Genomic DNA, 12,572 nt, shown 5'->3' with positions numbered 1-12,572 from the left:
TGTGAGAATGAGGTTCCTCAGAGCTGCCTGGGCCCTGGAGGGATCTCAGTAACTGTTCCACAGCTGAACCTCTCTCAGGACACCTATCTCAACCCTGACATCCACCTCACGGCCTGAGCAGAAGAATTTGCTGAAATTCCTGGGTTTTGCTATCTAGAAAGAGATAATCACATGAGTGAGATCTCTGTCTGTTTTCCAGGAAGGACTGAAAAGTTCTCACAAGAACTGACAATGCTGACCCTTTAACACGACATTTTCACTCAAGGTATTTATTGGAGCTGCTGAACTGGATGTTCAGGGCAGACCTCCCCATCCAGTCCCACACGACCCCCTGCCCTGACTGCTCTGTTATCTCCTGGCACCCACTGGCGCTGAGGTGACAGCACCCATGGGAACGGAGCAGGGGGATCCAGTGATCCCATAAACCCACCGGTGTCTGCCCAAGGATGCAGCTCCCACAGACCCTTTCCTCCCTCAGGCCCAGCTGGCAGTGTCCTGCAAAAAGAGGGGATGGAAGTCTCCTCATCAGAGGGGAAGCAGAAAGGAAGAACATGATGGAGTCACAACTGGATTTAATTAATCCCGTTAATTGCTGTTAAGTCTCAAGAAACTCGATTTCCAGAAAGCTTCTTTTTCCTCCAAGATTTTGTTCATAATCCATCTATTCCCCAGGGAGATAAGTTCTCTGCTGCTGCTCCAGGAGCACCAGGAGTCCCGAGGGAGATGCGTGGCAAATGACAAAGTGTCCCAGGCCAGGTTGAACAGGGCTTGGAGCAGCCTGGGATAGCTGCTTGTGTCCCTTGTGTCCCTTGTGTCCCTTGTGTCCACGGCAGGGGGAGAACGAGATGAGATTTGAGGTCCTTTCCAACCCCAAACAATCTGGGATTCAACGAGATGAGATTTGAGGTCCTTTCCAACCCCAAACAATCTGGGATTCTGGGATTTAACTGTTATTTTCTGCTTTGGTTCAGGGCCCAGTTGCTGTCACCCAGACATCCCTAAATCCAGTGTTAGCTCTGGCAGGAATATGGGGACTCCAGGATGGCTCTGGAGCAGGTTGTCCAGCTGGGCACCACAACTCAGCCCCTCTCAGGTGTTAAATCCCATCTGTTTTGTGGAGCAGCTGAAGATCTGGCCCAGGATTTTGAAAGACGGTGTTTCTTTGTTGCTGACAGAGCTGATTATCCAGTGATTTTGCAGAAATAACCCCAGGCTGTTGTTGGGAAAGGGAAGAGCAGCAGGAAGAGTGCAACGAGGTGAGTGTGACATGAACCCTCTGTGGCAGTGCCTGCAGAAGCTGTGCCCTCAGCCCTGCCAAGATCACGGGGCTGGGCTTGAACTGAAGATCACCCAATTAAGCAGGACTTTATTCCTGCCTTTTCCTCCACCCCATATTCCATCCCAAGCCACAGGCAGACTTTGACTCTTCAGGAGAAAGAACCCAGGAGGAGAATCACAGAACCATAGAACTGCTTAGGTTGGAAAAGACCTCCAAGATCATCGATTCTGATGTTCCCATCCCCCCAGAGCCCTCCATTCCTGGCATTTCCATAAGTTGGAAGTGGCCAAGGGACATTCCTGCCCATGTCCCAGGGCTTCTGCTGGGCTGGTTTGGCCCCAGCCGTGGTTGGGAAGCCGCCCTTCCCCTCGGAAGCATTGTGCCCACCCCGAGTCAGGCGCACCCACTCCACCAACACGTCCCGGGCGATGGCACTGAGTCAGTTCCTGTCCCTATGGCACCGCTCTATTCTCGAGGAGTGAGCTGGCTTTTTCCTGCCACTGGAAAATACACTTCTTTTACATCCTTTTTAAATTTTTTTTCCATTGACATGGATGTCTAGACTCCACAAAGGGCAGAAGGAAGGTGGGACAGCCCTTCTTCCCGGGTTGTTTCCAACCCCAGTGGGATTGGAGAGTTGGCTGGTTCACAAAGAGCCCCATTCATGAGGTTGTTTTGTCTCCCAGGGTGACCTTTCAGGCCTGAAGATCTCCGAGACATTGACAATGCAACCAAAATTGGTTCCACAGAAGTCTCCTGTGGTTTTCCTCCTCCTGTGGTGGAGGTCTGAGGACCCCACACCCCCTTGTGTCCCTCTAATCTGGAACAGGGAATGGAGCAGCTCCTTCCTGTTCAGCAGCACCAGAGGGGCTCAGTGAGAGTCTCCCTTGAGGAGGCCTGGACAACCTTTTTTGACCACAACCTCCACTTTTAGTGATGAAAATACTCTCCTTGATACCCCAAAATAGATTTGATCTGTGATTTTTCAGCAAATGTACCCAAGTATTCAAATGTTTATCTCAGCCCTTTCTGACTGAAGTGTTTTGGATTTGCCACTTAAAACAGCAAATTTTTCCTCTCTCCACTTCTCTTCAAAATTGTTTTGCTTTCCCTTAAATGCTGGGAAACTCAACACTGTGGAAATAGAAATATTTTTTGCCTTGATTTAAGTGAAAGATCCCATTTAAATCTCCTTTTCCTCTCTGGTTTGCTGGTACTCGTGAGAGCTGTGCGAGGGTAAAATCAAGTCTGAAATGAAACCTCTCCTTGTCTCACTTCAGCAAAGTGAGAAATGCTTCCCCCAGCGTCCTGAGGCTGGAACCAACATTTCCTGTGAGTAAAAACCAAAAAAATATGGAGACAAAGAGGAAAAATGGATCCAGATGAAGCATCAAGTGAAGAACACCATTTTTTGAGCCTCTTTTAATTTGTGCCACACTAAAAAAATCATTATTTGCAGAGGGCAGCAGCACCTCTCGTATGTTTAAGCCAGGGCAGTTTTCCCTCACCACAAAGCTTTGTGATGTCTCAGCACCTCTCCAAATTCCCACTTCTTACCACATTCCCTCGGATTTTGGTGTTTATGGGGTTTTTTTTTTAGTGATTAAGGGGTAAAATTCAGCCCTGGCATTACTGAGCTGGTGTGAGGCGTTATCTTCTTCCTCCCTCCTCTTCCCCACCCTGCAAGTGTCACAATTTGCGTCCCTCTTAAGATCCTGCTTGGATCCTGCGTGGCCAGGAACCTCAACATCCAGCAGGTGTTGCCCCACAAGGTTTTGTCACAATTGCACAGCCCGGGGTGAGATCTGTTTGTTGAAAATATTTTATTGCTTTCTAAAAACCAGTATGAGTAAACTCCAAGGAGATACAGGAAGTAGACCAGCAAAACTGTTGAACACGCTGAATTCTCCGGAATTTTCTCTGCAGGAAGAGAGGCAGCTCTGTGAGGCCAAGCTGAGAAGACCCCACTTTGCCAGAATTCGGGGAGGTTGAGCTCCTCCGACTGCACCACTTTTATCCTTAAATTCCAGCACAACTTCAGGTGAAATCAATGAATTGGTTTCAGCTGGAGTTTGATCAGCACCTTGCACCTGAGTCAGGTAAGAATAAGATCAGCAGTTTTTGGAGGCGGAACAAGCCATAACTGCAGTGTTTGCCAAGGAAAACACCTCACAAAGGTTTGAGACTCCTTCCCAACTCCTCCTGGTCAGCAGCCACCACTCCACACTGCCCATCCTTCCCAAAAAGTCCATGTCCTCCCATTCCTACACTCCAGGAGCCATCCCACCATGTCCCAGTGATGCCAGCAAGGTCATAGGTGAGCAGGTCTCCAGCTCCTTCCCTGTCTTTCAGGAGTTTGCAGGGAAGTTGGGCCCCTGGAGAAGACAAATGACTGCCTGGAGTGGCTGGAATTCCCTCCTCTGATCCTATGGAATTTGCACTCTGGAGGAAACGTGCCGTGAGATGGGAAGAGTTGGGCTGTAAGGCAAGAGACCAGCTCCTGGCATGCTCAAACACACGAGATTGCTCTCCTGAAATTCATAACGTGGGAAGGGAGGGTCTTCCCTAAAGCTTCAGCACCTCTAAGGATAAATTATTGGAGTCATCCAAACAGGAATTCCGCCCTGACTCTGAGCGTGAAATACAGAAATGGCATCTCAGGCCACGGCATTTCTTTGGAGAGCTGGGTTCTCCCAACAGAGGAAGGACCTCCCAGGTGGGGGTCAAAAATGGGTGACGTCCATTCTGAGGAAAACACAGCAGGAGACGCCCCCAGCTCCCGAGCCCACACTTTGCCAAGTCCATTGGATCCACCAGCACAGCACCTGGACACATCTCCCCTCCTCCTCTCCCACGGGACATGGGTCAGCGGTGGCCTTGGCAGTGCCGGGGGGACAGCTGGACTCCAGGATTTGAAAGGTCTTTTCCCACCTAAATGATTCTGTGGGATTCAAGTTTCATGCAGTGTTTTTCCCCCACCACATAATTCTGCACCACTCCACTCCACGCCCCAAATCCAAGGAATTCCCTCCCGGTGACAGGGATAAAGCTCTGTAGCTGTGGGGCCAGCCTGTCGCCGAAGGAACGCTTGCTTTGGTCGTGACCGATCTCCAGGGAAAGCTGGCAGTGTCCCTAAGGGAAAATTTTCCTGCTGGCTGCCTGTGGTTTGTAGGGCAGCGCCGCACTGGGATGTCTGAGCAGCGTCCATAGAAAGACGAATGAATCAGCCCTGCAGCTGGGAAGCCTCTCCCATTCCCCAATTTGGCCGAGAAGGCGTTTTCCAGCAGACGACGTCCCGGCGCGCACGGAGCTGCCGGAGTCAGAAGCGGGTGTGGCGCTCGCAGTCGGAATCGGGAGCGGGATCCGGCCCCGGCTCCGCCAAGGCAGCTCTGCCCACCCCGTTGTGCACAGCAGGGCCACCACTCTGGAGTTCTTCCCGGCCTTTTGTGGGGCAAGTGCCACTGGTAGGGACCACCAGGTGTTTCTTCTGCACCTGCTCCAGGATCTGCAGCACCTGGAATGAGTAAACACAGCTGGGAGTGGGTTAGGAATTAGGAGAGAGCACTGATTTCTTCTCCAGCTGTTGAAATAATCAAATAATCATAAGATAATGGGTTGGAAGGGAGCTTTAAAGGTCCCCTACAGGCAGGGACACCTTCCACAAGATCTTCTCTTTCGAGTCTCTGGCTCAGATTTGGGATGACACAAATCATTTCTGCACTCAGAGGTCTCTGGGATGGGTGAACATGGAGAGCCTGCCCCACAGAGGTCCATGACCTTGGATCTCAGAGCCCTTTCCATGGATGAATCAGCCCCACTTTGCCCAGTCCCCAGCTCCACAGAGGTGCTCCGGAGCAGGATCAGGACAGAAACGGGGAGCTCTGCTCTTGTCCCTCACACCACTCTGGGATAACTCCTCGTGCTATCACAGACTTCTCTGCTTCCTTATTGAATTAGGAACCCCCAGGTTGAAACTCATTCGATGGAGAAAGGGAATAGAAATTAAATCCAGCTGAATTTCACCTGAGACTTGGGGATGATGCCGACTCGGAAGAATCCAATGTTGCCACTGTCGATCTTGGTGCAGTCCACCACGGTGGAGGCAATGTTCTCTGGAGAAGGGCCACCACAAAGAACTGCATCCACCTAAAACCAGCAGATTTGCACACCAAATTCCCCTTGGAAAAGGAGAGTTTCCCCTCTCAACACAGCAAATGATTCTCATCAAAGGCAATGCTGCTCCTTCCTGCCCCACTGCAGCGACATCAGCGCTGGATTTGGAAGGAATGAACTTCAGAGGACAGGGAGAGCTCTGTGGGGTGCAGGTCAGGGGTGCAGCACAGACAGGTTTACAGCAGCTGAGCAGCTCTGGAAAAGTCCCATCCACAAAGAAAATGTGTATGAGTTTCTGCTTTCTGAGGAGTTAGAGGGGAAAGATTTGCAGCAGCTCTTGTTTAAAGCTGCCCTCGCATAAAGCTGCCGTGAAGATACAGAGTGTAAAACCCTGAGAATTCAGTCATGAAACCGTGGAATCGTGGAATCATCCTGAGCTGGAAGGATCCACAAGGACCATCAATTCGACCCCTGGCCCTGCACAGACACCCCAACAATTCCACCCTTCCAAACGCTCCTGGAGCTCTGGCAGCCTCGGGGCCGTGCCCATTCCCTGGGGAGCCTGGGCAGTGCCCAGCACCCTCTGCAGGAAGAACCTTTCCTGCTCTCCAACCTAAATCAATGTAAGGCAATGAAAGGCCGTGACCATGGCACTTCCATGAAAGCTCTAAAAACCAGGAATATTTTGGAGCTTGGCACCAGCTTTTGCCCAGCTCCAGCTTCAGATGGGAATCCCTGAGTTCTCACAGCCCAATTCCAGCTGGAGCCTTGGCACATTCCGACACCAGGATTTGATTGCTGTAAGCAAGAAGGAACTTTTTATTGCTCCCATCCTCCCGTGTTGGAATATGAACCGACTCACGTTGCCAAGCCATAACCACACTGTGTAAAGCAGGAGAGGTTTGGTTTCCCACCAAGTTCTGCGCTTTAAAATTTTCCTTCTCTTTGATAACAGCATGAGGAGCGTCCATGAGATTTCTTAAATTAGAGGCTTTCCCAGGTTCCTGATACCATCTACTGATTTGCCTTCTGGGAACAAAGTGGTTCCATTTTTCCATCCCCACACCTCGTGGTTACCTTATCTCCCAGCTTGGCATACACTTGGTTGTGGTGGGTCGTGTCGGCCTCTCCCGTCGGGTTGGCTGACGTGACCACAATGGGGCCAACCTGGTGACAGAAGAACGGGAATCAAAGCCCTGAGCAGGATTTTGGGGATAAAACAGGTGACTTGAGCTCTGAACTTCGTCTGTGACTCTGAAGAGAGCTCCGTGGGGCTCACCCAGGTGAGGCACCTACTTTGCAAACTACTACAGTCCCACCAAGCTGCGTTTGAGTGACCAGCACTGACAAATTCGGGTTTAGTGATGATGGCCATGAAATGACATCTTGTTTTCCAGCAACAGCACTTGCCAAAGACCTACAATGTCTGTCCTAGAACACTCAGGGTGTCACAGTTCCTCTGGCCACTTCCTGCACCTTCTGAAGCTAGTCCAGCCTCAGAGGAGCCTGTGCTTCCAACAGTGTCCTACGTTGGAAATGAAACTGTGTCTGTTAATGGGATTTTCCTGGTTTCCTGACCTGGTGGTTTCTCCTTTTTCCCTCTTTGCTGCCCTAAAATCCCTCCCAGCTGCCTGCAGACTTCCCTGTTCTCACAGAAGGGGACTGGTCACCAGGGCTGAGGTGCTCTGACTCACCAGGTCGATGAGGTGTGTGGTGACAGAGCAGTCGGGGATGCGGATGGCCACACTCTGAGGGGTTCCAACGTATTTGGCGGAGTCCTTCATTCCCAGGAAATCCACCCATTCACCTGCACCAAGCAGAGTCACACAGCACTTAGAGATGTCCATCAGTCCAAACACGATGATCTTACCAGGAATATCCCCGTGGAACACGTGGTGTTGCAGGGGTTCACAGTTTTAGGAATTTTGAACCCAGAGCTCTCCAAAGACCATGGAATTAACAGCATTTCCTCACCTCTGGGAATGACCAAGCTAATGGGAGATGGCCAGGCAGCCTCCATGAAGTCCCAGAGTAGGGGAGTGAACAAATGCCTGGCAGGTTCCAGTTGCTTTAGGCTGGAAATCCAGAGGGACATGGGGCGATCCTGAGCCTGGCGCTTGGACCTGGAAAAGAGGGAAGAAAAGATGAGGCTGGAAGTAAGAAGGGGGTTTAATTTCCAGGAAAGGAAACTCTTGGTGAGGTGTAGAGCTAAGACAAGGTGTGCAGGCTCTGCCCCATGTCACCAGTCTGGAGTAAAAGGAGGACTGTTCAACAACTGACTGGGTGGGAAGGGACATTAATGACTATTCCCAATCAGGAACGGAATCAGTCTTTTCCAAATCAAGGCTTTAACTTCTCGTGTAATGGTGGGTAAAAATCCGAATGGCCCAGGTTCTGAGGAAACCCCACCAACACGAGGGGTAGCAGCTCGCAGCAAGAGTCTGCTGTCACCAGAGGGGCTTTGCTGTGACAACATGGACCTGCAAGCAAGAACAATAACCCCCCACCCCACTTGCCACTGGTCTGGGTTTCTTGTGGTGTCCAAGTCACCCGGCTCCATCAGCCTTCGGTATCCCAGAACACAACCACAGCTCAATTCCCTCCTTTCCTCACCTGGATCTTCTCCCCACCTTGCTGCTCCCACCGAGGCTGAGCTGCCTTGCTCTCAGCAGGTGCTGTAGCCGGCACTCAGTACCAGCTCTGAGTTCTAGAATGTTCCTGAGGCCAGCCCAGGTGCCAGGACTCACCGGTGAGCCTTCTCCACGGCGTCAGGCCGGTTGCAGGCGGCCACCAGCACGTACACGGTGTCCGTGGGGATGCCACAGGTCCCGCCATTCCTCAGGATATCTGTTGGCATGGGAACAGGGCACGAGCCCGTGAGTGACAGGTGAGGGCTGTAATTCCCATGGCAGAGCTGTCACAGCCAATTTGGTGCTCTCCTCTCCTTTTCCCATTTTCCCAGCTTTCCTCCAAGGCGACATCTGGCATTTAGGGGGGTTCTGGGCCAGAGGTGGAGAGAGCAAGGACCAAGCATCGGCTCTGCTTTCTCTGTACAAAGCTCTGGGTGGCAGCCCCAGCTTGGAGGATTCCTGGATCTCAGACTGGATGAGGACACAAGGAAATGGTGCAGGAGACACAGCAGGGAATGCTCTGCTTCACTCAGCTCCTGACCCCGTGACTTGGCCCACTTCACCAAAATGTCACCATGTTATCCTGGTTTCCTCATCAAGGCCAGGTTGGATGGGGCTTGGAGCAACCTGGTCTAGTGGAAGGTGTCCCTGTCCACGGAACAAGATGGGCTTTAAGGTCCTTTCCCACCCAAACCGTTCTGTGATCCTCTGATTGGGATAATGTCCTTTTAAGAGTGTTCTGCTACAAAACCTCCCAGAATTTCCCCTCCATCCCCACGTCCTGCCCTCTGTTTTTCCCTTACCTGCAATTCTCTTGACTGAGGAAGCTTTCCTGGCAGGCAGGTGAAGGCACTTGGTCGCTCCTGCCCCGACACCGCTGAGCTGCACCACGGGCCCCCCCATGGGCAAGCAGCAGCCCTCAAAGGTACTGCTGGAAAGGGCAGCCAGGAAGCAGTAAAAGCTGACCAGCCCGAAGATGAGGGTGGCAGCGATGTCGTATCCAGTGGGAAGAGCGAGGATGGCATCCAGCAGGAAGCTGACAGCGATGAGCATGAACGTGAGGGAGTAGAAGAACCAGGCCATGTTTAAGAAGAGCGAGCAGAAGACAACGAAGCTGTTGAAGAGCATGAAGGCAGCGATGCCCACAGCTGCGTGGAAGCTTCTGGTGGTGCCATAGAGGCCACCATACCTTGTCAGGCCCCAGATGATCCACATGACAGCGTAGAGGATGAAGGCGCTGCTCTCCAGGGTTTTACCCCGGGCAAAGGCCACGGAGCCGCCAAGAAGCTTCAGGATCCCACCAGCTACCACCACCCATGGAATGACAACGGTGGCAAGGGGAGCCTGGGGGTCTCCTGGGGTTGTTAGAGCAAAAGAAGCCAGGACACTGCAGGCATAGGCAAGGACTTCTGCATCTGCATACTTGGAATAGCCCAGGTAGGGAGCGTGAAGGTCCAGCCCTTCCCGGAGCTTCAGGAGGCTGCTGCGAGCAAGGAGGGCCCTCACAGCGCCCTTCCCTGTGGGGATCTTGGCCCTCGCCCTCACATTGTACAGGTGAATCAGAGCCACCAAGGCTGAGGCCACAAAAATGGCCACTGCCACGCCTTGGGGGCCACCTGCAAAAAAGCCCCTGGGGCTGCAAGCCAAGGCAATGCAGTAGGTGACAAAAACCAGCAAGTACAGGCCATCCACAGGGCTCTGAAGGGAGAGAAAAAGAGCCAAGACAGCGAAAAGAATGGAGAAAACCACCAGGAATGGGGTAGGGATTGGCTCGTCGGGCTGCCAGGTGGGGTACAGGAGGCAGTAACCTGCAGCGAACTGGAGGATGGAAGTGAAGCCAAAGGCTGTGGCCGTGAGAACGTCCATTGCACGGTAGGACAACACACAGATGCCAATCTGGTAGGTGCCAGCTGCCCACAGCCAGGGCACGTGGCCCAGGAAGAGTCTGTGGGTGACCCCCTGCAGCCTGCAGCAGAAGACACTGGCTGACAGCATGTTCAGGAGCAGCCCGGGGGCTACAAAGGGATTGGTGCCACCAGCCCTGCCCCGGCTCTGCTCCTGGGCCTTTTTCTTGGCGAGATCTGTGCCAGGGAGGGCAACTTTCCCTTTGGTCAGGAGGTAGAGGATCCTCCCCAGAGCAAAGTAGCCTCCGACCAAGCAGACAACGAGGTGCCCGCAAGCCACGGCCGAGGGGCCGAGCGAGGAGCTGTAGTGCAGGGCCACCTCGTGGGCACTGGCCAGGGACACGGCGGCAGCCAGCAGGGCCAGGACGGGCTCCCCGCAGAGGAAGCCCACCACGGCCACCAGGAGCAGTGCCAGGGTGAAGGTGGCCAGGCCTGGCAGCAGGGCATCGCGGGAATCCCCCGGCTCGGCCAGCGCTCCCTGCCCTGCCAGGACGAGGATCACTCCGTAGCCACACCAGAACGCAGAGAGGGTCATGCACAGGGACACCAGCAGGGATGCATTCCTGAGTCTTCTCCGGATCCCTGGGGAGCAAATGGAGACAGGGCAGTGATTTCAGACAGTGGGATGTGGGAAGCGGGAGTCAGGAAAGTGGGAAGCAGGATCATTATGGAGCCAGGATCAGCACAGGTCCTGCCTGATGATGGATTCATCCTGGAGAAAACCACACTCTGCAGCTACCTGGAAGGAGGTTGTAGTGAGGGGTCAGGCTCTTCTCCCAGGGAACAAGCAACAGGACAAGAGGAAATGGCCTCAAGTTGTGCCAGGGGAGGTTTAGATTGAATATCAGGGGAAAATTCTTCATGGAAAGAGTTGTCCAGCCCTGGCACAGCTGCCCAGGGCAGTGGCGGAGTCCCCATCCCTGGAAGTGTTCAGAAACCACATGGATGTGGCACTGGAGGACATGGCTTAGTGGTGACCATGGTGGCAGCGCTGGCTGATGGTTGGACTTGAGGATCTTTAAGGTCTTTTCCAGCCTGAACACTGCTGTGATTTGGTGATTCTGGGATTTGATGTTCTCATTGCTACGAGTTATAAAGGATAAATAATTCAACATTCATTCTAGGAAGTGTGGATTTTGCTCTAGGCAGTGATTGTTTTCTCTCAGATAAGCAGTCATTGTCTCTTGGCATTTACCCACAGGCATTTCAACCATGGATGCTGGAAGCACTCTCAGAAAGCCTGGGAGAGAAATCGTGTACTCAGTGTGTTAAAACTCCGAGATCCTGGTAGAGCATTTGTTTGAAACAAACGTTGATTTCTTTTCTTGCCTCTAGAGGAAAAATTTGCTGTGCCATGGAATGGGTTGGGAGAGACCTCAAAGCCCATCCAGTGCCCCCCCTGCCACGGGCAGGGGCCCCTTCCACTGTCCAGGCTCCCCCCAGCCCCAATGTCCAGCCTGGCCTTGGGCACTTCCAGGGATCCAGGGGCAGCCCCAGCTGCTCTGGACAGCACATTCCTCTGGGAGAAGGGATGAGTGGTCCAGTGAGGCTGCCGTGGTCTGTATCCCGTTGGCAAAGCAGACCTGGACGTGCAAAGCTGTGGGAGGGAGGCCTTGGGCCTGGCCAGCCCCAGATCTTACCTGCATAGGCCAGAAGAGCCGACAAAATCAGCAGCAGGACGCCGAGAGCGGTGCTGGGGATCAGAGGGGCGGCTCTGCAGGAGCTGTAGAAGTGCACGGCCAGCAGGAGAGATCCTGTGGGACACGGAGGGGGGAAGCACAAAGAGCTGGTAAGCTCGGCCCAAAACCCAGGAGAGAATCAGCATGAACAGAGCAGGGGACAGAGGAAAAATAACAGTGCAAGATCTGCAAACAGGAAAGCCTAAGGGGCTGGTGGAGTGGAACTCGGTTTGTGCCCAGAGTCTTGCTTCTTTCTGGGTGCCTGGTTTGAAAAAACGTGGAGTTAATCATCTGAGGTTGCCCAGAGAGGTTGGGGATGCCCCATCCCACCAAGGTCAGGTTGGACGGGGCTTGGAGCAGCCAGCTCGAGGGGAAGGTGGGATCATCTTTAAGGTCCCCTCCAACACAAACCCTTCTGGGATTGTGTGGAAGAGTTTGGAAGTGCTCCCCTGTTGCCAGATAAAGGTAAAAATCCACAGCTCCAGCTACACAAAAGGCAGACAGACACACACACCCTGCAGATGATCCCTCCAGCCCTGTGCCGACGGAAAACCGGCCGAAAAATCCGGGAAGACGGAACACAGAGAAGGAGCAAGTGAAAGGGACTGAACACAGAAACCAGAGCGGCGGGGAGAAGGGCTGGAAAAGGAAAGGGCAGGAAACCGCATCCAAATCGAGATGATTTACTACAGTGACTATGAAAAAGTTTGGATTTGCTTCCCACCCAGCGTGGAACGAGTACAGAACTTCAGGCCAGCCCTTGGAAGCCAACACAAATATTTTGTTGGCTCCTGAAGCCGGCGCAGGGATCTCTGGATCGAAAAGCTTTACCCACGCAAAGAAGGCTGCGGATAAACAGCGCTTTAGCCCCCCTGGAAAAGGGGGGTGTCCCGGAAAGCTCTTGCCAAGCCCGTGTCCCGTGCCAGGAGGGATCCCTACCTGCGGAAATGCCCAGGAGCCCGATGCA

At 53.1% G+C, this 12,572-nt stretch overlaps 1 protein-coding gene across 1 annotated transcript; it reads right to left on the bottom strand.

Moving 5' to 3' along the window:
- Nucleotides 1-3,083: 3,083 nt before the first annotated feature.
- LOC103622384 lies at nt 3,084-12,572 on the bottom strand (the record flags this gene model as incomplete). Its single annotated transcript, XM_017741100.1, has 9 exons — nt 3,084-4,793; nt 5,303-5,425; nt 6,470-6,559; nt 7,087-7,199; nt 7,367-7,515; nt 8,140-8,239; nt 8,826-10,508; nt 11,567-11,680; nt 12,545-12,572. Coding segments are annotated over 9 exons (2,595 nt in total), but the record flags the coding sequence as incomplete, so codon positions are not given.

Source organism: Corvus brachyrhynchos, unplaced genomic scaffold (assembly GCF_000691975.1).
Source record: "Corvus brachyrhynchos isolate BGI_N302 unplaced genomic scaffold, ASM69197v1 scaffold351, whole genome shotgun sequence".
Lineage (NCBI taxonomy): Eukaryota > Metazoa > Chordata > Aves > Passeriformes > Corvidae > Corvus > Corvus brachyrhynchos.
Note: the sequence above shows the minus strand (reverse complement) of the source record. Positions and strands in the feature narration are given on the sequence as shown.